This window comes from Pogoniulus pusillus, chromosome Z (genome assembly GCF_015220805.1).
Source record: "Pogoniulus pusillus isolate bPogPus1 chromosome Z, bPogPus1.pri, whole genome shotgun sequence".
Taxonomy (NCBI): Eukaryota; Metazoa; Chordata; class Aves; order Piciformes; family Lybiidae; genus Pogoniulus; species Pogoniulus pusillus.
In genome coordinates, this window is record NC_087309.1 from 100,614,572 (window position 1) to 100,640,334 (window position 25,763).

The 25,763-nt window shown below is 39.0% G+C and overlaps 1 protein-coding gene across 3 annotated transcripts in view; it reads right to left on the reverse strand.

Moving 5' to 3' along the window:
- The window catches only part of COMMD10 (COMM domain containing 10), a 139,167-nt gene that overhangs the window by 34,132 nt on the left and 79,272 nt on the right, over positions 1-25,763 (reverse strand). Inside the window, exons 6-7 of one of the 3 annotated variants that reach the window (XM_064140109.1) lie at positions 13,074-13,154; positions 11,923-12,015 (exon numbers count right to left, since the gene is read on the reverse strand). The exons of 1 other annotated variant lie outside the window; for it this stretch is intronic. In XM_064140109.1, coding sequence (XP_063996179.1) covers positions 11,980-12,015; positions 13,074-13,154 — 117 coding nt within the window. In that variant the 3' untranslated portion in view covers positions 11,923-11,979. Of the gene's footprint in view, positions 1-11,922; positions 12,016-13,073; positions 13,155-25,763 lie in introns of those variants that run through there. One more of the 3 variants, XR_010301284.1, reaches the window with a different exon arrangement.

Here is a 25,763-nt window from a genome sequence, read left to right on the forward strand (position 1 = left end):
GCTAGAAGTTGTAGATTATCACTCATCAACAGTTAAAAAAAAGAAATTCCTAGCATGGCACTGAAGAAGGACATTGAAATTCACCAAAAGATCAGTTAATGTTTGTAAGGATAACCAAGAAAGATAACAGAAAGCATTGGCAAGTGTTGTTCCCATAATAAGCTGGCGAAGTAACACAGTGAAAGTAATAGAAAATATTAAACTTTCAGAGACCACAGCTCTCCCAAAACACAACTCAATCACACACAATGAACAGAGGACGGTGTCGTCTAAGAATCTGGAAGAACAACACAGCCCAGAAGTTAATATTCAGACCTTTTTTTTTTTTTTTTTTGGCAATACTGAGTACTCAAAACTCGAGTTCAACAGAAGTTTATTCTTCCTCAATTGGCTGCTCTTATGTTTTCTCCTTAAGACATCTCGTGTGCTAACTTCTTTCTAGATGCTTCTCCATCTGAATCACTGCCTGTAAGGACTTACTAAGCCACGTGCATAGGAATGAATCATGAAAACTTTAGCAATGTTATACCTTAAAAGTTTTATTCAAAGAATCCTAGCACCCTTATTCATGTTTTCCTAATTAAAATAAAGATAGAAAATAATATGGAAAGCCCCCACGCTTTATATGTTTGAATGCCTGAGAGATTAGTTAGTGCAGTTCAAGTGTGCAAGTGATGGTTTTAGATGCTTTTAAACTATGCATTAGGCAACAAAAACTACTGTACCTGCCACCTCTGCAATATGAACTTGGTTATGAAGCCAGGGAACAGTCAACAGTTCCTGGGAATGGCTCAGTGACAAGAATTCACAGATAAGGAAATCTCTGCTATGTAGAGGTTGTCCATCTTTTGATTTCTTTGGAGCTCAGAGATAACTCCTGAAGAGAGCTACCGTCTGAGAAACTCATACAGGAAGGACAGCCAAGAGGCTGGACTAGATGACGGTTCTCATGGGCCTGAAAATTGCTACAAGATACATGAATAGATATGTGAATGAACTAGAACAATGTGTTATTGTTTATGCTGCATTCACACACTTACATTCCGGCACATATTTGCAAACACTCCAGCTGCATTCACTATGTTAACGCTCAGTGTGGCAAGCAGTGGAGTTATTAGTGAGGGCAGCCTGGAAGAGCTGTATCTTGTGATTTGAAAAGAGTATATATTTATCCCAAGGAATCAAGAATGCCTCCTTTCAGGGCTCAACTGAATTGATTGTGTGGGAATGATTCAGCTACAAAGGTTCCCTAGAGATGAACAAAAATGCCTTCGTGTCATGGAATTACTAATAGCCTACTGGCATATATGACAATGAATCCTGAAAGTATAGCGAGGGGTAAGTGAAAGGAGCATCTCAGAATGAAACCCCAGGCAAGTCTGCTGTAATTTGTGAAGAGCAAGCTCAGTGCTGGGAAAAGTTGCTACTTGCCATACGTATTTAAAAACTCAAATTTTGCCAGGGATAGAAGGATGTGTTAGGGGCTTTGCCCTACAAAGCCCTAGGTGTTCTGTGTCCAGGAGCTGTGGGGGCACCTGCAGAGACTGTGCACAAGTATGTGATGATACAGCAAGGCACCGTTCCAGAAAACCAGAATTAAAATCCTGCAGTGGAAGCCGAGCACATTAAATCATGCATTTTCTGGTTTCAAGAGGCTTTGTATTAGCTATTCTCTACATCTTCAAAAACTACAGAGCACCAGTGAACAACCTTAATCCCATGTTCGTGAGGCTTTTATTAATTTATTTCCTTGGTCTTCAAAGCAACACATTCACTGGCAGGCCCTTAATTCACAGGCCTAAATCCTTCTATCTATTTATGTGAATTCTTTGAGGAGGCACTTCTGAATACAGAATGTTCTAATTACTCCTTTCATTACCCTTGCATCATCTTCACATTTGTTGATCAGCACTGCCCAGTTCATTCTACCAAGGTATCTTCCTAGAAAGGCAGGGGTATGGAAGAGCAGAGGATGCAAGAACAGCAAAGCACTTATTTGGAACAAGGTTGTATTTAAAAGGTTACAAAAGAGCAGGAACAAGCAGTAGGAGAGGAAGACAGAGAGGGGCAGGGCTTAGCCTTGGGAAATTCTGACTTCATATTGAGCAGTTACAATTTATTATGTAGTTTGGGGCAAACTGCTTAACAATTTACTTGTGGTAGAAGTTATATTGAGATTTGTCTGTGTATGTGCCGCTACTGTTAAAGCTCATAAGGAAGTACAGAAATAACCCAGTCATACAATCAAGGCTTGGACAAGTTCCAAACCATCCTGCACCACCCTGCACCACCCGGATTAATAAAGCCTTTATATTAACAAACATGGCTTTCTTGATGATACTTTCCTTCTTTAAACCTAGAATTTTATAGAATCATAGAATGGTCTGGGCTGGAAGGGACCTCCGAAGGTCATCTAGTCTGACCCCCTCGGCAGTCATCAGGGACATCCTCAACTAGATCAGGTTAACCAGAGCTCTGTCAAGCCTCACTTTGAATATCTCCAAGGGTGGGAATCCAACCACCTCCTTGGGCAACCTGTTCCAGAGTTCCACCACCCTCACGGTAAAGACCTTGACCCTAACAGTCAATCTAACTCTGCTCTACCCTAGTTTGAAGCCATTGCCCCTCCTCCTTTCACTGCAGGCTTTTGTAAACAGCCTCTCTCCATCCTTCTTGTAGGCCTCCTTCAAATACTGGAAGGACGCTATTAGGTATCCCCAGAGCATCACCTTTTCCAGGCTGAACAACCCCAGCTCCCTCAGCCTGCGTTTGTAGCAGAGGTGCTCCAACTCCCTGACCACTTTTATGGCACTCTTCTGGACCCACTCTATCAGGTCCATGTCCTCCCTATATTGAGGACTCCAGACCAGCAGTAATAAAACATGCCTGTGGGACCTAAACTGCTAACAGCCAGTGCTTCGAGGTGCACAACTTCACATCCAAAAAGCTGGTCTAATCACACTGTGACTCAGTGTATGAGCTGTTCATGAAAACCAGAGGCTGAGTGCACATTTGTGAAATGCTGTTAGACAAAACACAGAGCACCAGAGAGCTTTCCCTCGCAGTGCAGGGGTCATGCAACAAGCAGAAGTAAGACCTTCTGCATTGCAGGAGGGAGATGAACGCTGATGGTGCCGGTTTGAGCCTCTGACGTTTGTCCCTGTCCTTCTGAGAAAGGCACAGGCGTGTATGAGGGGAAGAAATGAATAAAGTCTCTTAAGAGCACAAAAATAAATCCTACTGGACAATTTCCACCAGACTAGTTAATGTCTGTGCAGGAAATCTGGCAGACTGTTGATCACTTTTAGGAAGTGACAAGCTATGTGGAACCATCAAATCCCAGAACTTAAAACCTCCAGAGGGGAACCCAACAGGTACTCTGTGGGTTTTTTTTTTGTTGTTGTTGTTATTGGTTGGTTGGTTGGTTGTTTTTTTTTTTTTTTCAGAGGAAAAGGGGCAGTATTAGAAGCAGAAAATTCTGTGGCCACATTTCTCAACTTACATTAAAAGTTAAAATATTGAAGGCATTCTCACTCTCACAAGAAAGTAAATGTGAACTGCCTGCATGACCTCACAACCCTAAGTTTGTGCAAACTTTGAATTTTAGAACATTTAGGGTAACTGAAAGAAAAAGCAGTTTAACAACAGTAAGTTAGTGTTCCAGAACATTGATTACTGTAATGAAATACAGACAAATATCTCAGACACTGATAACCTAGGCACGGGGGGAAATTCTTTTTTGTTTAACAATTTACTGTTAACCTTCACCTCTTGCAATCCACACAAATTGTGTGTCACTACCTCTTGAGAGAACTTGAAAACAAAGTTTCTCCTCTTATTTCTTCCACAGCAGACAAATCTTAACGCTTGAACAATAACAAGAAACAACTGGAATCAGTTCAAAGAGTAGTTTGTATTGCCAACAGAGAAAATACAGCTTGCTATTACGATGAGCTAGTCCTGTTCAATTTTAATAAATACCTCAATTAGGGAATACAAAAATCTCAGCTACTGTATAAGGCTATTACAGTCTTCCTGTTTTCTACAGTTTTATGGTATTTGCAAATCAATATGAGTCAAGTAGCACACAAAGTACTGAAAATAGAAACACCCAATGGCTCAGCAGGATGCAGCATCCTTGAACTTTCAAATGAGATTCGTAAGAAAGAATAATTCCTGTAAGACCTGGCACTTTCACCCAAACTATAGCTTCTGCAGAGTTTCCAGAAAACTTTTGTAATTAACATTACAAAATAGCATTAGGGAAAGCAGTATTACACTTGGCCAGCACAAGGGCCACAGTTCTAGAAAAAAAATTACACATAATGGTGTCTATGAAGCTCATTTCTCATAAAAATTACATCCCTTTTGCAAGCCATACAAGCCACACTATTAAAAATCCAAAAATTCTCATTAAAAAAATGTAATTCAGGAAATGTTGGTGATTTTTCTCTCTCTCTTGTTCTTTCATCCAGTTTGGGGAAATATTTTTGCTCTCACAGTACTTCTCTTATACTTGCGTGATATTATCTTCCTAAGACATAAATAAAGTTGTCTATTTACAACCATCCCCACTGTCCTCCCTAGATTTCTATACCACTAAATCTCATGTGATCTGTAGAAGATTCAATGATTCTGCTCCTGTATGATAGTCATAGTCTGCAACTAAACTGTATTAAACATCTTCCATGCAAAAGAATTTGAACGATCATTTATTACTACACTGTAGCAATGTACAGCATCATGTAGCTTGGAGAAAGATGAAAATCCTGGTCTGTCTGTTTAGTTGGTAGGGGCTTGGGAGTTGCTGAGTGGCCAAGGAAGAGTAAGGAATTATACAGAAGAGGACAACTTGCTGCTGATGCAGGAAAAACATGGTATTTATGGTATACTGCCCCTCCTATTTCCTCCCATGGATTCGGATGTAGGCAGCAGGACTGCAGCCAAAGGCTGCTGCCATCAGCCACACACTTGCCTAGCTTGATCAGGAGAACTGCAAATAGGATTCCAGAGGAATTCAAGCTGAACAGAAACAACTATTTTCATGCTTGAACAGGGGATATTTCTAGTGGGAATTCTTGGCTCTCCTCCATTTTCATTTTGCTATCACAGTATTTATGGCCCTTTACATAAAACACCTTTAGAAAAGCAGTCAATGTCCAGGGAAATGTTAAATTACCAAGCATTCACAGAATTCCTTCCACAGGGGTGAACATCTTTGAATCTGCAACCCCTTCTATCTTTCTCTTCAGAACCAAAGAAGTATCTTATTTGGGAACAAGTAGAGATGGTACATTATCTACTCAGTTTGCTTCAGCTTTCTGTAAGTTTGAACAATAAAAGTAATTTACAGTTTTGCCTGCTCACCTCAGTTCAGATTTAAATGAAAAAAATATCTCATGATAATCATGAGACCTACAACATGCTGAAGAGCAGAGAAAAAGAATTTAAGTGTTAGAAATTAGGCAAAAGGTGATCTTGACTTGTACGGTTATTAAGGAAAGGCTCTATAAGTTAATTTATGTTTTCAACAGTTTTCAACATCTTTAATATCATCTAAATTTACAAAATGCCAGGAATACATAATACAAAGAAATGCTGAGAATAAAACACCCAAACTATTTAGAGGACATCACGATGAGTTCAAAATCTTAAATAATTCAGAAACTGGGATATAACTCACTTTCCCCTCACAGTAAGGCACAGACCTTTTTATACTGTTATCACCATAGCAAATTTAGAACACTGGTTTTACATTTACTCTTAAACGTTCCCTAAGCATTATGATATCCATGAAAGACAGATGCACTAACATGCCTTAGCGCTTGTCTTCTGAGAGGAATTCTTATACCACTGTTGTTCATGAACTTCACTTCTGTAAAGTGTCCAGCTTCATGCATTTGTTTTCCTAAGATCAAAAATAACTTCTTTTGTCTATTCTTCAAGGAAGCAGCTTCAATCACATTTCAGTAAATAGCCTGACTTCTTTAATTGGACTGATTTCCCAATATATTTGAAGCAGACTTCACATACTGATCTATTTATTTGACCAAAAGATTAAAGAAAACACACACACACAAAAAAAAGTCACCTGTACTGCTCATTCGTTTGTAAGTTTCAGGGGGAAAAACTGAGTCTCTTTAGGGGCAGTGAGTCAATGAAGTCCCACACACAACTGGGAATCTGTCAAGACAGATGTAACTCAAAGATAGGGTGTTTTTGAAAGACAGCAAATGCTTTGTGTACTTTCAGAAGATCATCTTGAAAAGTGTCAAAATGTGCAAGGACTAAATAGATGTAGTTTTTGTTGCAGCAATGCTGTATATTAACAGTAGCTTCTACACCCCATAACTTATCATAGAATCAACCAGGTTGGAAGATACCTCCAAGATCATCCAGTTCAACCTAGCACCCAGCCCTAGCCAGTCAACTAGACCATGGCACCAAGTGCCTCATCCAGTCTTTTCTTGAACACCCCCAGGGATGGTGACTCCACCACCTCCCTGGGCAACTTCTAACAGAACAGCTAGAAAATTACTTCTATCAAAGAATGTTATCTGTTTTAATATTGATTTGTTTAGATCTGGCTGACCCTAAACTGCTTTGAAGCACATGCATTTAGCACCCAAGTCTCTCTTGCTCTTGGGCATAGAAGTAATATTACTTTCCTAAGTACCAACAAAAGTATCAAATTCCAAACAGAAAAAAAAAAAAAAGAAATTATCAAACCAACCACACAAAAAATCCAGAAAGCATATGTCATTCTCATCAGTCCACTAAAGTGATCAGTGGATTAACTTTTGTCCATTGAAGAAAATGTAAAATATGAACACAAATGCTCAAGCAATTTTGAGGCAGATGCAATCCTCATTATCATCTGATCCTGGCTGCACCAGGAGTATACAAAATTCAGTCTCAAGTGATGAACTAAGTAAGCAGTCCTACAGAAGACAACAGACGTATCACAGATGCAAAGTCAGGTACATGTAAATGATCTGTCAGACCAGAGATCCCACAAGCTAACATCCAAGATATAAACAATCTCACTAGAGAGTTTGAGACTTAAATAGCAAAAACTTTAGAGAGTTTGAGACTTAAATAGCAAAAACTTGTTATTCCTTTAGGACAGGTCAGAAAAGCAGTCAAAACATTTGAGAACTCGTATGACAATTAAGGGACAAAATCAGATCTTTTGTGCTGATGAGTGAAGCTTCTTGAGTGAAGCAGAGAAACTAAAACTTAGGAGAAAAAATGAACTAGTAATAATTAAGTAGGGTTCTTCTTGGATTGTGCACATGTGTGCAAACACGTGATACAGGTAAGACTGAAGCATTTATGACTTCTCTTTCTTATATGGACATCTTCTATTTGATACTATGTTAGTTCCTTTTCATTTAGTCAAGGATTTATAGGGAGCAGTACATTCTGTGCTTGAAATCAGCAGCAAAAAAAAAATCTTTGACACTTCTATTTTTTTCCAAACTTACAAGAAAACAAATAGTGAGTTCAAATTGTTAGAGGATGAAAAGACAAGCATTGACTATGCAGGTGATGCAGATACTACTACTTCAGAGAAAAGGACTCATCAGGACAAGAACAGGAACCCAGTTATTAACTGCGCTGGTTACCGGTGAAACATTGCCAGAACTGTTACATGCAAATGTGGTGATCTGTTTGCAAGAAGTGTGATTCAAGTTGACATAAGAACAGGAAAAGGATGCTAAGAATTTCAGCGAGTAGAAAAGCACTTTTATATTAGCAACAAAACCAGCTTGGCTTACATAAGAATTGTAATACAATGACAATTATGGAATAAGATTGCTCTTTAAATGTCAGAGGAAGTGTCATAAAAAACTCTTAGGATGAAAGATAACTTTGTTCTTAAAAATACTTGTGTGTGTGTGTGTGTGTGTAGGAGGGTAGACTTTGCAAGGACAGTGAATATTAGAAGATTTGTTGTCCTCAAAGTATAGATTCTCATCAAGTATCTACTAGCAAAAGCAAACCATCTAACTAAAGATGCATGTAACTGTATCACACAGCTAGGAGTTGTCTTTCAGATTCACTCTACAGCAGTTTTTTTCCCCCCTTAGGTGATAGTTTGTTTTCAATATGCCAAAGCACATTATATAGTTAGCATAAATGTTAAATACACACCCAGAAAAGTTGCAGTAGTAAACACACTGAAGTACTATGGCCACAGTTTCTACAGTTTATTATTCTGCTTTGAAAACAATTAAACACTATGCCACTAGTCCCCAAGAAGAAAAGAAAACAATTCATTTCAATCCATCATTTAGCAACTCTTGAATCTGCTTACATAACCAGAATAATGGTAAAAAAAAAATAACAGATATTCAATAAGCAGAGGCAAAGAAATATGACTTTGCTCATGAATTAAGAAGTGTGTGGCTTGATTTTAAGGCACAGAGAATGATAAAAACTTAGAAGACCCCACTAAGAAATTCCCAAAACATCTATCAAACTTTCCAGATTATTTCTTTTCAGATTAGGTTCTGGAAACACACTCACTATCAATGAGAAGTGTTACTCCAACATCTGAACTATTTTAGATCTAATGAATCAGCAAAACTAACACATATAGTGTTGAGGTACCAGCCAACTCTTATCCTCTGGGAATGGCACAGTTCATATAAAGACTACCTCTTTAAACATCCACTGCTGAGTAAAACTCTGAGAACTGAAAAATACGTTACTGTTCAAAATGGCAAGGCTTCACAAATGAAACCACAAGTATAGCAGCTGTCCTAATAGAAACTCCTATGAAATGCCTTTGCTGTCAGCTTCTGTGGAGAAATACAAACTTTTGAGGCCAGGACTTGGATAGCAACCTTGTAGACTGTCTTAGACATTCCTGTCTTGCCAAATTTCTGTATGTATTTCCCTGCTCCATAATGAAAGTATTATTCTTTCTAGAATCACAGAGTAGTTTGGGTTGGAAGGGATTTCCAAAGGTCATCTAGACCAAGCCCCTCTGCAGTCAGCAGATCAAGTTGCCCAGAGCCCTGTTGAGCCTCACCTTGAACACCTCCTTCAGGGATGGGGCCTCAACTACCCCAGTTGAGTCAACCTGGTCCAGTCTTCCACCACCCTCAATGTAGAGACTGTGTTCCTAATATCCAATCCAAATCTATTCTTCTCTAATCTAAAAACATTGCTCCTTATCCTATTACAACAGGTCTTTGTAAACAAGTCCCTCTCCAACCTGTTTAGAGGTCCCTTCACGTATTGGAAGGCCACTATTAAGTCTCCCTAAACTCTTCTCCAGGCTGAATAACCCCTGCTCCCTCAGCCTGTCTTCACAGGAGAGGTTTCCTAGCCCCCTGATCATTTTCATGGCCCTCCTGTGGACCTAACCCATGAGGTTCATGTCCTTCCTGTGTTGGGATCTCCAAAGACAAATGCACTCCAAGTGAGGTCTAACCACAGCAAAGTGACAGAATCACCTCTCTTTGCCTGCTGGCCACACCGCTTTTGATGTAGCCCATGATGAGACTGGCGTTCTGACTGCAAGAGAACACTGCTGGCTCACATCCAGCTTGTCATCCACCAGCACTCCCAAGTCCTTTTCTGGAGGGCTGCTCTGAATTTCACCATCCCCATCCTGTGTTGATATCTAGGACTGTCCCAGCCTAGGTGCAGGGCCTTGCACTTTGCCTTATTTAACCTCATGAGATTCTGTGCAAGCTATCCAGTAACACAAATAACTTCCATAAACCAGGAGCTGGAGTTGTGACTTAAAGCATTTCATCACAGGGACCATTACACACATTCAGCATCTCATGAAAACCAGCTTATTTCAAGTTGCCATTGAAAGAGGTGAAAAAAACTTTGCAACATGATTGCTAGTAAACAACTGAAGCACAAACAGCTTTTCTACTTTCCAGGTTTTCATTAGAAGTATTTAACCGACGAGCCACTGCAAGCAATGTAAGGAACCATGACAGCTGCTACTGCAGATGAGAACAAATATTCCTGATTGCTAGCAGAAACCTACTCACCAGGCAGTGGTAGCACTCAGCTGGCTCATTTTGGCAAGGTACAAAGCAAGTTCATGGTAACTTCACTGTCCACAACTGTCTCAGGCAGTGGCAGCGAGTGAATCAGACCCTCCTGAGGCACACAGCTGTGCATTGCCAATTCAGTACAAGAACACCATGCTCTCAGATATAGTAATAAAAGCTCTTGTGACAGTGGAGTCGAAGGTTAAGACCAGGCAATGAACTCAGTCTGAAAGAGGAATTAAAGACAACACTGCTCTTCAAACAAATAATTTTGATGACTAGTAGTTAGAATCCAAAGAATCATAGAAAATGGGGAAAAAATTGAGAAAAGTATTTCCCATTCCAAAAGTGAAAATTCCAGTCTGATTCTGAATTGGCCTACCCTGACAAACAAGATGGATCAATGAATATTCTCCATTATATCTGCTTAAGAAAGATAGTATTTCTCTGCACTTTGCAGGAAAAACATTTTAACTCCATCCTGACGAGATGCCCAACAGCAATGCATCAACAAAGAGAGCACAAGATGAAAAAGGCAAAGATCTGATTTTTAGATAGCTCCTGCTTTCAGAGGCAGACTAGTAAGACTCCATTTTGCAAATTAATAATGCAGAGCAGTAGCACAAGAAAGAGTCTGTTGACCATTATTTAAAATATGTTCCATATGGTCTTTCAGACCAGAATGTTTTCATAGCCCTTAATGAAAGAGCACAAAGACTGAGGAGAAAAGTACCTCTTATTAACCTTCAAAAAACCTAAAATGTACCTTTCAGGGAATATGAAAATTCAGATCCTGGCAGCTGTTACTAATGATAAATTATGAGTTACATGTCAGCACAGTTAGAGAGATTTTTCTGGAAAAGAAGATGAATTCAGTCTGGAATTTCAGATCTCACCCAAAACTAGAAGTGTGCCAGAAGCACATATCATTTTGTTTGCATGCTTTGTATTTTAATTAATTTAATTACTTATTGTAAAGCTCTTTTGCACGTGAGCTGCTGGTGGGGGCAAATATCCTGTAACCAAGTTTACATTTGCAATAAAAACCTTGTTGATTATTAGCACAATTTCACTCTTGCAGCAATGGCATTGTTCTCTTATCCACCCCTAAATGCTAGTCTCTACAGTGATTATAGATAGCAAGCTCTAAAGGATAGGAATTCCAAAGTGTTTGCAAGAGGAAAACAAATAAAAGGTTACTTAGGTGTTCAGTAAATGGTCTGCATTCAGAGACCTTTCCTATGTAAAAACTGAGTAGTTTCACATCCTCACACAACCCTACGCTTCTGGCCACAGAGAAGGCAGCTACCTAAATACCAGGAAGTGTACTATGAGTTTAATGAAAACTACAAAAACATTCACATTTCGTTTTTATCCAGAATAAGCTAACCACTAGATACTGCTGTGCGTTATTCATCCAGTCTGGGTTCTAAAGTGACCTCTTTCATCAGAAGCTTCTGATGAGAACTCACAATAATACCTACATGTCTCAGTCATTCGGCTGGTACAATGCAAGAGGCTAAAACAACATATGCCTTGTAGCCACAGTCTCATGAATATCAGTCCTCCGTGGAAAAGCATCCCCAACAGTTAATACAACAATGCACACCAGTGAAGTCAGTTACACATGGCTTTTACTGGGGCTAACAACATCTGTATCACTGTTTTTTCTGTTGAGTTATATCACATTTGAAGCACAATCTAGACAAGACACTTGCAGTAGCAATTTCCACCTTCTCTGCTTTTTTCCTTTGCTATGGAGTATCCATATAACATGCACACACTTTATCACTTTTATTTTTCCAAGCTTCCTGACACAGGGGATCATTTACTCACAGCAGACAAAATCTACACAAGGCACAGAAAAGATGCTTAGTAAAATGTCAGGTTAGCTCCATTTATTTTTTTTAATGACAATTTCTTATAAGTATGGTAGATTTACATGTAGATGTATTCATTTCCTTTCACATGCTTCCTTGGGAAATGTGGTCTGAAACAGAATCCAAAGAATAGATTTAAATGTACTCTAGGAAATAAAAACCAAACCCTAAAAAAACAAACCAGCTGTATTCTCCTCCATAAGCTCTGACCCCAAGACTAAAGAGTCATCCCTGCTCTCATGAAATGAACAGAGGATTCTCTGATCTTTCTAAGCCGGGTTTTGTTCTTTTTAGAGACTTTCCAATAGAAAGATTTGCATTATGGCACTCTTTCTGAAACTCTTTATTTTATTTTCTCCTTGGAAGAAAAACCACGTCTTTGAATTTTTTTCTCTATAGAAGACTGACCTCTGCAGACAGTCTCTGCAGAGCTCTTTATGCTGTTATTTAATCTCCTCTTTTTTCAGTGTTACGGATTTGGGGGAGGTGGTAAGAAGAGGAGAGAAAATACAAAGGAAAACAAAGAAAATTATCAACCTCTCAGAACTCTGTGATCAAGCATTTCAAATGTAGTTTCTCTCTCCCTTTCCTTTGCTACGGGATGGAAAACAGTTCTAGATTTTGAGGCAATGAAACCAAAATCATCACTAACAAAGGAACCATGCCATCATGCCTTTCACTGTAGTGAGAGAAATTCAATCCTGAAAAGTTCACTTGAGATGACCCCTCCGAATTCGTAGAAGAGGCTTCTCAAAACACTGCAGACCAGAAGTTGAATCAACAGTGGGATGATGCTGCCCTCTCTAGTGCATTAACAGGAGTGCTGCGTACCTGACAAATGGAGGGAGTTTGTTTCTGGCTGGTTGGCTGTTTTTTTTCATAGAGTGAGGCATCGGCTATGGCAAATTTCAGTTACTTTACTTCAAATGTAGACAAAATGAAAGGAGGTCAGGCAAAAGCAGGGAGCATGAAGTAACATTTAAAGAAAATAATTCACTAAAAATTTGGAAAAAAAATAATTTGCTTAGAATAAAAGAGATGATCAAGGGCATACACTTCACATCTTGATATATTCAGGAAGACTGTTAAACTGTTCTCCATGGCCAGTTCACATGGTGCAAGCTGGTGAAGAGAACAATTTGCAGGAAGAGAGATTTACTCTCAATACCTTTATAGCTGTAAATACTTTGTTTCCATCTACAGGGATTATTTGCTCCAGTAGAAAGTGTCCAAGAAATTTAAAGAGTATCTGTAAATAACAGTAAATAACAGTTAAAAAACAGTAATAAACTGTAAATAAACTGTAAATAACAGTTAAAAACTGTCTCCTGTGGAAGGCTTACGGAAAGTGCATCTTTGCATCAATTTGCTGTTGCTTTCCCTCCTGTCACTTACATTGTAAGTTCACAGGCAGTGAGACCAGAGATTCCTTCATACTGGCCATCTTTCTATTCACACTGATTAGTTTTAGAATAAAGAATATCACAACCAAATTCAAGCATGACAGGGACAGTTAGCATAGGTGTTTTGCAGACTAAAAGTTCTATGCATCCCAAAGCCTCTACCTTGTTGCTTGTAGATTCTTCATAAGTCAGGCCAGCCCACTATACCTTGCACCCAAAACATCTGCAGCCACCTACACTTTTATCTAGAGAAAAAATAATTCAAAAACTTTCTGCAGCAATGCAAATCCAGTAATATTGATCAGGATCCCATTTTGCACATTCTTATGTTTTTTCATCTGAACAGGCAATAAAACAAGCTTCAGAGAGTCACAGACTGCCATATGTGTTCCTCTCTTCAGGATCCGTGCAGGGAACCAGAATGACACAGTCTCACCAATACAGTGGATAAAGTCAATTCTGTTTATTGAAGCTATGAGTGGTGCTTATATAATGGTTCAATAAAACATGTATAATTCTGGTAGGTTACATAGCAGCTTATGGGCTGTCCACACACATAGAGACAGAGTTGACCAACCTGCCCCCTTCAAGGCTCCCTTGTGCAGTTAGCTACAGAGAGCAGCTAACTTTCACAGCTTCTCTGCTGGTCTTCCCAAGGCCACTTCCCTGCAGCTGTGCTCCTTCTCAGAATGACCTAGCATTACCCTGCCTACTCTCCTTTATTTCAGACTGCTCAATTCTGCTCAAACCCCGACAACAGACTGTGTGAAGATGGATAGGACCTCTAGAAATAGTACAGCCCAACCTCCCTACTCAAAGCTTCTGCCTTCCACCTGTTGAAAACAGAATGATCTGAGCGTTCAACAAATTTGGTCACTCAAAACCTGTTTGAAATAAAGGTCTAGATCTATGAAGAAGCACCTAGCAAGAGTTTGCTCAGTATGTGAAGTATTTTCTAATAAATTAGAAATTATTTATTAACATGCTACATGAAGAATTGAGCCATTATGAGACAATTCTTCCTTATCCTCAAATTAATATGTATTTTCACATCTACCATAATTCTAAGATACTTTGATTGAATGAATAACAAGTGGCTAAAAGTTTAAAAATGTCATGACTGAACAGTGAAATAAAAAACCCTGAACAATACATTCATTTTATATTCCAACAAAATGTTGTCAAAATCAGCAACAGAAACAGTCCTCTTCACAAACTCATTCTCAACATCAAGACCAATTCAAAAGCACAATAGCTATCTAAACGTAGGCAGTCCATTTTTCAAATACAGAATTATACAATGCAAAATAAGTGTTAATGAGTGGGTTGTTCAGGATCATGTTTGCCATAGAGGGTACACAAGCCACTGAGGGTAGTACAGCAAAAACAACAAGAAAAAAAAACTTAAAGAATTTTCTACTTCCAACTGAGTGAAAGTAGAAAAACTGCCTTGCACTTTTCAGTATTTCCTGTCCAGGAACTGTTGTATCTTTCTGACAGAAGTCATCTGGTCCTAAACAAAGGGGGCTCTGCTCCTTTAAAAACAAAAAATCCTCAATTTGAAAGAACAGGTTGCAAAGGAATAGTGGAGAAAGTCTACACTTAATGCTCTGTAAATTTGCTTAGGACAAAGGTATTGCAGGCACAATGGACTGCATCAACTTGAGATCAGAGAACAAAACCACAGCCTGGTTTTCTACATAACTGTCACACAAACCCCACTGTGGCCAAGCTGACTCCCCATTTACTCAGCTTCTATTTTTCATTCTTCTCTAATACACTACTACCTAGGGATGTCCCTAGGATATTTTCCTCTCCTATAATGTACCCTTCTCTGTCCCTTTATCTAGATGTTGATATTGTGAGAGTTTGAGCCTAAATTACCATTCAACTTACCCATTATTTTGTTAAGTGATTTAAATACCAAAACAGTGCCTCTAGGGACATAATAGCTGTATGGTCACAACAATAAGACTGCTGCAATCAGGCACCACTACAAGTTTCATCAGAGATATAAGAAAGTGTATTTTTCCCCCCTTCTTTGACAGTATAAGTATTAACTGTGATTACTTAACCTATATTCAGAGTATCTCTCTAAGTGAAATATAATCACAAAATTCTGGTTAAGCAATGTCATAAAATCTAAGTCCTGATTTCAAAGCTAAAAAGAAATATCATCAGAGCAGCTGAAAATGCCAATGTACAGATTATAAAGGTATCAATGCTTTTGTTCTGTTCAATACATTATCTATACTTTGAGTTTTTAATTCCGTAGGGACTATGAACTGCTTTTTAAATTTAAATTTCCTTTCTTAAAACAATGTAGTGAATGGTGTTGCCAAAATAAATATTGAAAAAAAGAGAAAAAACACCCAAAGATTAAATCATTTTAAAATGTGCAGAGAGAGAGTCTTAGAGGAAGACCTCACTTCATCTACAAACCTTTTGTTATTTATTGTTCCATAAAAGTAATAAAAATGAATGATGCAATAGTTATGAAATAAACAAATGAAAGGCAACTGTAGTTATATAGGTATGTATCTATTAAGAAGTGGTTTAATAATCAGGCAATATTTTATCACTATCAACTTGAAATCCCTAGGCTTGTACTTAAAATGTATGCCCCACAACTATCACATTAAAGTCCCACATCTCACAAATCAGAATGCCAACTAAAACCTCTTCTTGACTAAGTCAATTTATAAAACCTGAGGCTCTATTCAGTGCTTACAACTTTTTCTGAGAGGAAAAAAAAACCAAGAAAACAAAGTAAAAGATGTCTCAATCAGATTTTTAATAAAACCTAAAATCTGCCATTCTAAAAATAAAAGAAAATTAAAAGAGGATTGCAACTTAAAACCAGCACTCTTTTTTCCCTTCTATAAATGTGTTTGAAGTGGTGAAAACTGGATGTATTTCTGAAACTTCCTGTGAGGCTGTTAAAAAGTGCCATAAATTTAGTCACTAGCTACAAAGCAAGAAATCTCAACAGATTATGATGCAATGTCTCTAACAAGTAACAGCTTCTCTCCCTAAGCTGCAAATTACAGTAAACTGAAGTACCCAGTAAGTTCTTAGAGAAAGCTTTTTCCTTGTGACATATACAAGTTTCAGATGAGTAACAGTTCAGGGGAAGGATTCCTGCTGGGGTTTGCACTGACAACAGAGCATGCTGACCTAGTTTTTATTTCCCTACCTTTCACCTCAGGTTTTGGTGGTTCTTGATATTTCTTCTCTAGAAATGATGTTCATTGTCAGCTTGCAGATTATATTTTACAGGTAGCATTTTGAGAAAGGTGTAAACAAATAAAAACATATTAAATATAACATGTTTCCAAAGAGACAGAGCTGTACTTGAATTCCTGAATTCTTATACTGGGAGGTGGGAGAGGGAGAGAAAGAGAAACCGGTTTGAGTAATCAATTAACGCCATCTACACAAATAAAATTAATCATAATAAGAGCCATTTGGATGTTAAGTAACACAGAAATGGTCAGAGAGACAGAGACACACACAACACCCACAGCTCAGAAGAACAGACCACCACACGATAGTTTCTCTCCAGCTAAGATTTAAGGTTGAAAATACAACAAAATGAACCTACAAGGTATTAGTATTTTATCAAAAAGAATTTACATCTACTGACCTTTGAAATAAATCTGTTTCCTGAGCGACTGCAGCGGGACCTTGACCGCCTGGACAGATGGGCAGAGTCCAATGGGATGGCGTTCAATAGCTCCAAGTGCAGGGTGCTGCACTTTGGCCACAACAACCCCATGCAGAGATACAGGCTGGGGTCGGAGTGCCAGGAGGGCAGCCAAACAGAGAGGGATCTGGGGGTGCTGACTGATACCTGCCTGAACATGAGCCAGCAGTGTGCCCAGGTGGCCAAGAGAGCCAGTGGCATCCTGGCCTGCATCAGGAATGGTGTGGCCAGCAGGAGCAGGGAGGTCATTCTGCCCCTGTACTCTGCACTGGTTAGACCACACCTTGAGCACTGTGTCAGTTCTGGGCCCCCCAGTTTAGGAGGGACATTGAGATGCTTGAGCGTGTCCAGAGAAGGGCAACGAGGCTGGGGAGAGGCCTTGAGCACAGCCCTACGAGGAGAGGCTGAGGGAGCTGAGATCGTTTAGCCTGGAGAAGAGGAGGCTCAGGGGTGACCTTATTGCTGTCTACAACTACCTGAGGGGTGGTTGTGGCCAGGAGGAGGTTGCTCTCTTCTCTCAGGTGGCCAGCACCAGAATGAGAGGACACAGCCTCAGGCTGCGCCAGAGGAAATTTAGGCTGGAGGTGAGGAGAAAGTTCTTCCCTGAGAGAGTCATTGGACACTGGAATGGGCTGCCTGGGGAGGTGGTGGAGTCGCCGTCCCTGGAGCTGTTCAAGGCAGGATTGGACGTGGCACTTGGTGCCATGGTCTAGCCTTGAGAATTGTGGTAAAGGGTTGGACTTGATGATCTGTGAGGTCTCTTCCAACCTGGGTGATACTGTGATACTGTGACTCTACATACAGTCATTCATTCAGGACCATACAGTACCATCACTGGAGGAGCTCAAGAAAAGACTGGATGAGGCACTTAGTGCCATGGTCTAGTTGATTGGATGGGGCTAGGTGATAGATTGGACTGGATGATCTTGGAGTTCTCTTCCAACCTGGTGGATTTCATGACTCCATGAAACCTCACATCTCCAGATACCCTGCATCAATTCATCCAACCTCAGTTTTCACAGAATATATATTAATAAATTAAAAAAGCAACTATTTTGGCAACAGTTTCCAAAACAACAATATTTGGGCTACAATTTTCCACAAAGGTGTCTGCTTCAGATTTTTTAATTTTTGTTTAGTTTTTGGCAAAAATTGCTTTCTTTGTCGAAAGACTGTTACTTCTCTTCCAGCTCATCCTTCCTCACTCACTATGCTTCTATAACAAAAGGGAGAAATGCTATGAAAAACCAGCACATTGTCCTGTAGTGAAAGAATGTAGGATGATGACAAGCCAAAAGACATATCCTTTAACTTCTGTGCTTCGATCTGTAGCTTTAAGTTCAATAATGCTGTCTGAGTAATTAATTCAGGATCGTATATTAAATATGCATCCATTCTGCTCCACATCAATCCACAATTAGACATTCATTGAAATGACAGCTGAATCTTCTTTCTTACAACAGCAGCACTTCAAACAAGTGCACTAACTACCAAGGTTGAGCATCTCACAGTGAAAAAAAAATACAGTCACTGTTACCTACTATGGTTTCCCATTGTAGGTGCATCTTGCATGGCACTTTACTTTCCTCCTTTGCTTTGCTGACATTTACAGAAGATCAAATTAGCATGGTGAAAAAGTAGCTTGAGTTTCATAAGTGATTTTATCTCAGCATAATGTCTAGTTCCTACTGGTTTGCAAATAATGATGGATTTGGATTATAAACGCTAACTTTCACTAAAATCTTCTATATTTTTATTGTAGGTAAGAGGAAGAGAAATCCAACAGCGCAAAGAACAAGTCTGTTTTTCTGAACCAACAAACTGATAGTAGCAGTGAAGCCTACACATCACCAATTAGGTTACTGAAACATTTTCTAACATGCTATAATACACATAATCCTGTAACAAGTGTCACCAAAGAGACCACAGGGTACAGCAGAAATTAGTTCACATTCATTCACTTACTAAATCTCTTTCACCTTCATGACATTGACACCACCTCTTGATAACTAGTCTGTTATTCTTGACCCTAGACTCTATTCTGACTGTAAAGTTATGTATCTAGAGACGCAATTAACAATAAAACATTGTTGGTGCTTTCCAAGAGACAGTTTTTGCACTCAGAAGTAAAAAAAAAACAGAACTAAGAATTGAAAGCTGTAACAAAAAGAAGTTTCTCTTCTTCCAGTCCCACATATTTGCAATGCATAAAGGCATTTGTCTTATTCGGGAATAACTCAGACACTTATAAAATTTGGAAGCAGTTTTTAAAGTATAGAAGGTTTAAAACAAATCTTTCAGGTAGATTTTTTTAAAAGGAATACTTCAATACAAGACAGTAACAAGCAGAAAATAAGACTGGAGTATTACTTCCAGCTTCAGCAAATCACTGGCAAGACAACATGAGCTTCTAATTGCTGCATGAAAAAAAACATACCACATTACTGTAATTTGACTCAGGATAACTAAGGCCTCAAGTCACTAACACAGGAACTTTCAAATTAGTGAATTAAAAGAAAACTTTAAAAAAGAAGGGGCTTCTTTGCCATCAAACTAGGAACTGTTCTCAAGTATATTGAGTTCTCAGTGAACTCAATTAAAATAAGTAGCTGCATCTGATTCCCTGACACAAAGATGAAATTACATCACTGCTAGTGCCAGCAACCGCACCGCAGACAGTGATCACGACACGAACCTCACAGTACATTGCAGGATCAGCAAGTAACACATAACTAGATTAATTTCAGTAATTTAGTGAGCAACCTGGAAACTATTATTTCTTTTTTTCATCTTTGTTTACAAGGAGGATGTTCATATAGGAATGTTTAAGAGTGTCTACAAGTACCAAGCTTTTAAGTATCTAAAGAACTAATGAATTCTTGAGCCCCACAGTCAGCCCAGAATGGATGCACAAAGTGTACCTATAATACTTACCTAAAACATAATTAACTGCTGATACACTGATCCTTATTAACTCCTGTATTAAAAAAAGCCACCTTTATCTGCATATTATATTTACAGTAAATTAAAACATAGATTAGCTCCATCGCATACAAGCCTACCATAATAACCTGTCTGCAAATTTCCCAACTTCAAACCCCAGATTTCATCAATTTCAGTAAAATTTATGTAGCAAATATTCATTGATATACTAAATATCAATTACAAGGATGACTCAAAGAGAAACCCAACAACCAGACAATACACTTCCAAATTCAGAATAAAAATTCAAGTATACACAGTGCAGGGTTTTGGTGGTTTTGGTTTTTTAAAATTTTATTAATATTTCTATGATGGTCAATATTTTAAATACTATGCTCTACTATTTGTCTAGGATACAAATACCTCAGTCTTCCCACATACATGAAGAGTGACAGCACTTCAGTTTTGTGACCAGTTCTTGATTTCTCATAAAAATATAACTTGCCTTCTCCTCTGAGTTACACCAGTGCAAACTTCCCACAACAGTAACCCTAGGAAGTTCTATTCTACAATTTCAAGCTTTTGGGGGGATCAAAAAAACCTTACATTCCTTACATGTCCAAACTAATTCACTGAATTTTGCAAGCTACCCATTGAGTTGGGTTCTTCCAAAGCATATGGGGGATGAACACAACTAAATCTTGCAGTTTTGTCACATCCATTTCCCTCCTACCCATGAGCCTTAGTGTCTGTGTACCCACCTCTTTTACTTGTGAGCCCTCCTACCTGAATTAATATTTTCATTACTCAAATTTCTCCTGAGTTTTTATACTATGACCTAGGTGTATCCTACTCATTCTTCAAGATACTACTGTATTATGAAAGGATATGCCGTCACTTATGGTTTTCATTGCAAACAGTAGTAGTCACCCAATCCAATGAACCAAGCCCTCATTGGTCAAGAATATCTAAGTAACAGTAATAACATCAATAATAAAAAACTGCCTTCAAGCATGTGATGGTTTGGGTGTTCCCTGCCCCCCCACACTTTAGAAGTCACCCAGACTAGACTCAGCCGGCGCTGGGAATATGAATGAAGCTATTTATTTACAGCTAGCACAATATACAAGCAGATATTTGCAGTATATACAGTTATAGACAGAAATATACAAGGTAAAAGGTAATACAGAAACACAACTCCCCTCCCAGAAACCTCAGTCCCCAGGAGAGGCTCCCAACCACCCTTTCACCTTCCCCCTGCCACTCTCAACCTTACCCCAATCCTAACAAAGAACAGAGGTTCAGCCAAGAGGTTAAGAAGCAAAGGTGGGTTAGTCCAAACGAAGGGTGAGGTTAGAGGGTAAGATGTTGCTCAGTCAGCAGCCCAAGCAAGAGTGAGAGAAAAATGGTGAGAGTGCTATCTAATGTTTTCATTTCTTGTTCAGCAAGACTCTGAGGGAAGTAGACATCACCATTGTTTTCCTTTCACAGCCTATGACCTAGTTCTTCTCACCAAAACATTCTACCTTGCTTCAAACTAGCACTAAGCACATCACAATAAAACCCCAAAACTTCTAATGTAATTGCTGGCTTTTCAGGTAGGAAAAGAAAATCAAACAAACAAACAAAACAAAACAAAAAAGCCACCACCAACAAAACAGACAAACAAACAAACAAAACCCCAACAAAACCCAGAGATATGTCAAATTTAGCAGCTTAAAAAACCCAATCCCAAAATGCAAGGTAAACAAACACAAAACTCAACTTTGTACAATAACTTCCAATCCTTCTGAAATACTAACCAAAAGACTAATGCCTATAAAAAGCAGGCACAGAAAACTCTTTTATTATCTCAATATACTGTCAACAGAGTGGCAATTTCTGCAACCCAGGATTACGCTTTTACTTAAATATCTAGTGTGAAACCTAGTTACAGGAGTCTTAGGTTCACCTCTTTGAAAGGGTTATTAAGGTGCAGCATCTGCAGAAGTTTATAAAAATAAATATTATCAGCCTAGAGTCATATTATAGCCCTGCATTTTCTCTATTAAATGAAATTTCAGGTTGAGTAGATTTCCAAATTAATCTATTAGCATTCAATTCCAGTGGCTGAAACAAACTTGTGCGAAGATATGGTTGGCCAAGCTCACACTCCTTGCTACACTTGGGAGTATTTTCACAAAAGCAGGGTTACTAGAGGAGGCTAAACTGAGCTTGAATGCTGCAGAAGCTTGTTTGCCATCACTGTAATACCTTCTCCATTGTGCTCTGCGTTCTGTCTCTCAGGAGAAAATGTAAAAGTTCTCTTCCTTTATCTTCTTCGGACTGCATTTCATAACTGCTAATGCAACACTGAGGTATCACAGCCTGCCCCAAGTGAGTAGAATAATTCTCAGTACAGAGGTGCAAGGATAAACAGCTACTTAAAGACGCTCTGGTGCCAAAAGAAAACAACAAATTTGCTGGAGGAAGTGGAGGAACATACATAGGTTGTATTTATACACACGTTTGTAGTGCTATATACACATATTTTTTAGTATTCCTCTCTGAGTTTTCCAAAATTTCACTCTACGAGCCCCAAGCTCCACAATAACCTAAGGCTCACTGTATTGCATTTGCACAGTTCTGATGATATCAGGGTGAAAATACACATTTAATATAGCTTTAGTTACTAAACAATAACACAACCCCCTAAATTACTTTTTTTTTTCAATATAAAGAATTCAAAATAATAATGAGATTTATGTGTATCAGTTGTTTATTTCTCCTCTTTTGATCACAAGCTGCTAGTTATGTTATCACACTAAATCACAGCACTCTGCCATCACAAAAATTAATGGAATCATAACGAACATTAGTTACATGATGAAGAAATTACAGTAAGGTTGACCAGAGCCAGACAGAGAGTGATTAGAAGTGTTAATTGTAGTGTTAAAAAATAAGAGTGAGGAATCACAAGAGAGAATAAAGCACACAGCTCATTTTCCTTGGATAGAATCAATACAGCACATGGAAGAAAGAGATACTTCCATGCCCTTACGAAGTCCTACTTTTTTCCCCTTAGAATAACAATCAGTTCTAATAAAATCTAATTTTCTTACTTAGCACAACTCCTGTACTACCAATTTGAATTATCACTGAAATGGCTGCTCCATAAATGTGTCTGCGTTCTCCAGAACAATGAAAGCCTTTTTTCACCACTGTTGCTTAGCACCACATGTTCTCAATGGTGTCAGTGCCACTGACATAAAGAGAAGAAAATCACTCACAGCCATCTACAGCCAGCAAACTTTTACTCTATCCTTACCCACGATAGAGCAGCACTCACTGCATTACATATTCCTGACCTCCACCTCGAATTATTTAAACGGCTGTAGTGAAAAATAAATGTGAGCACATTTAACAAAGTGTAGTTCACATATAAATAAGCCTAGCAAGCCTAAACGACAAGAGGGCCACCACCCACTGCCCTAGTGTAGGTTTTGTTACGTTCCCAGCACACGCTGAAGCATCTCCCAGTACACCTAGCATTTCCAATGGTGCCAGCACCAGCTGATAGAGTGGTCATTTCCTTCCTTGATGCTCACTGCTCCATCACCACAACAGCTACAATCCTCAGCGCCAGCAAAACTGCTAGACAAAATAAACCAACAAAAAATAAAAACCACCCAACAAAAGGGAAGACTTTCACGTGGCTTTGACAAAAGACAGCAGCGATTGCTCCTGGAAGAGGAACAATGGATCTTTACCACATTTAGAATGGGAGCCTCAACCCTTCAATTTAGCTTTTCCCTCAAGTGTCTCACACTTTCAACTATGAACTAATCAAGCTAAAAAGGCAGAGAGAGAGAGATTGTCATTTCTATTTTTAAATACAAAAGGAGACAGTCAGGTGCTATCAAGATGAAGGCTAGCAAGATTGGCACAGGGAGGATTTATGTCTGATAATCATGATGGTTAAGGAAGGCACACAGCACTACATACCTTTCCCAGCAGACTTGTTGAGTACGTTTCTGTGCGGAAAAAAACCCCAAAACCAAAACCCAGGCTTGAACACTGCATTTCATTAAAATTTTCAGTAATCCCCTGGCTGTCCTGTTAGAGGACTGTATTGGCATTTTTTTTCCTACTATCTCTGAAATTCTTTTTCATCAAAAAGGAGGAAAGCAGTATCTCACAAAAATTGTTTTTTAGAAAATCCTCTGCCTCCTTCTCACAGCACACATCAAGCATCACACAGAACTCCATGCAGTTTTGAGTCTATACATTCATTTCAGAACTCAAAGATGAAATATTGCCAGGGCTCCCAATTACTTGCCTAATACATTTTTTAAAAGTGGGCCTAGACAGTCTTAAAGGCTTTATAAAAAGACCTAGACAAGCTTATAAATAAGCACGTTACATTCAGAATAGCTCAAGAGAAACTGAGTCTGCTAAGAGTCACTAATGGTTCTTTTGACACCAAAGAACATATCTTTTTTTTTTTTTTTTTAATTTGACATTTTCATCAAGTCATGATGTGTTTTAATGGTTAGATTCTCCACCAAAAGAAAATAGGCTGGAATTAGATATGGTCACATCCAGAAGCACATGGTCCAGAATAACCTCCTATATTGTGGACATTATCTGAAATTTTAGATCACTGAAACCAAAGTCTTAAAAATAGGTAACTCAGCAAGTCCTACAATACCACAGTGTATGAATTCCTGTAATTAATACAGAAGGTGGCAAGCAGAATGGAAAATAGAAAGGGCTTTACAAAGAAAAAGTGAGGCTATGATGTGGAAGGATGAGCGAGGTTATTCTTCCCCTGTACTCAACACTGGTCAGGCCACACCTTGAGTGCTGTGTCCTGGCTCCTCAATTCAAGAGAGATGTTGAGGTGCTGGAATGTGTCCAGAGAAGGGCAACAAGGCTGGTGAGAGGCCTGGAACACAAACCCTATGAGGAGAGGCTGAGGGAGCTGGGGTTGTTTAGCCTGGAGAAGAGGAGGCTCAATGAGATGACCTCATTGCTGTCTACAGCTACCTGAAGGGAGGTTGTAGCCAGGTGGGGTTGGTCTCTTCTCCCAGGCAACCACCAACAGAACAAGGAAACACAGTCTCAAGTTGTGCCGAGGGAGGTCTGGATGTTTGGAGGAAGTTCTTGCCAGAGAGAGTGATTGGCATTGGAATGGGCTGCCCAGGGAGGTGGTGGAGTCACCATCCCTGGAGGTGTTCAAGCAAAGACTGGATGAGGCACTTGGTGCCATGGTCTGGTTGACTGGCTAGGGCTGGGTGCTAGGTTGGACTGGATGATCTAGGAAGTCTTTTCCAAAATGGTTGATTCTATGATTCTACTGCAGTAGAATAAAACTAGGAGTGAAGTTCCTTAGAAACCATTCTGAGAATTGACCTTAAAGTAAAAACTAAACAGAATAATGACACTTCATGCCAGTTGACAAAAAAAAAAAAAAAGGCAAAAAACTCAAACATTGGAATCTGAAGAATTGTCAGCTGGAAACAAGAGAGGAGGAGAATGACTTGGATGCATTAATCAATCAGGATGAATACAAACTGTCAAGAGAGATACATCTGCAAGAAAGACAGCTGCAATCTGTATCAAGGGAGGAATTTTCAGTAGAAATGGCCATATATTCAATCCATTTTACAAAGAACTGGTAAGATCTCAGCTGGAACTCTGAAGGTTTCTGGTCACCTGTCTTGAACCAAACATGATTCAAGTTGAAACATGTGTAGAGAAAAGCTACAAGAATAAGCAGGGAAGGCTGAGATGCATCAAGAGTGTTCCCTTTAAACAAATTAGAGTGTAGGAAATGGGAAGGGCA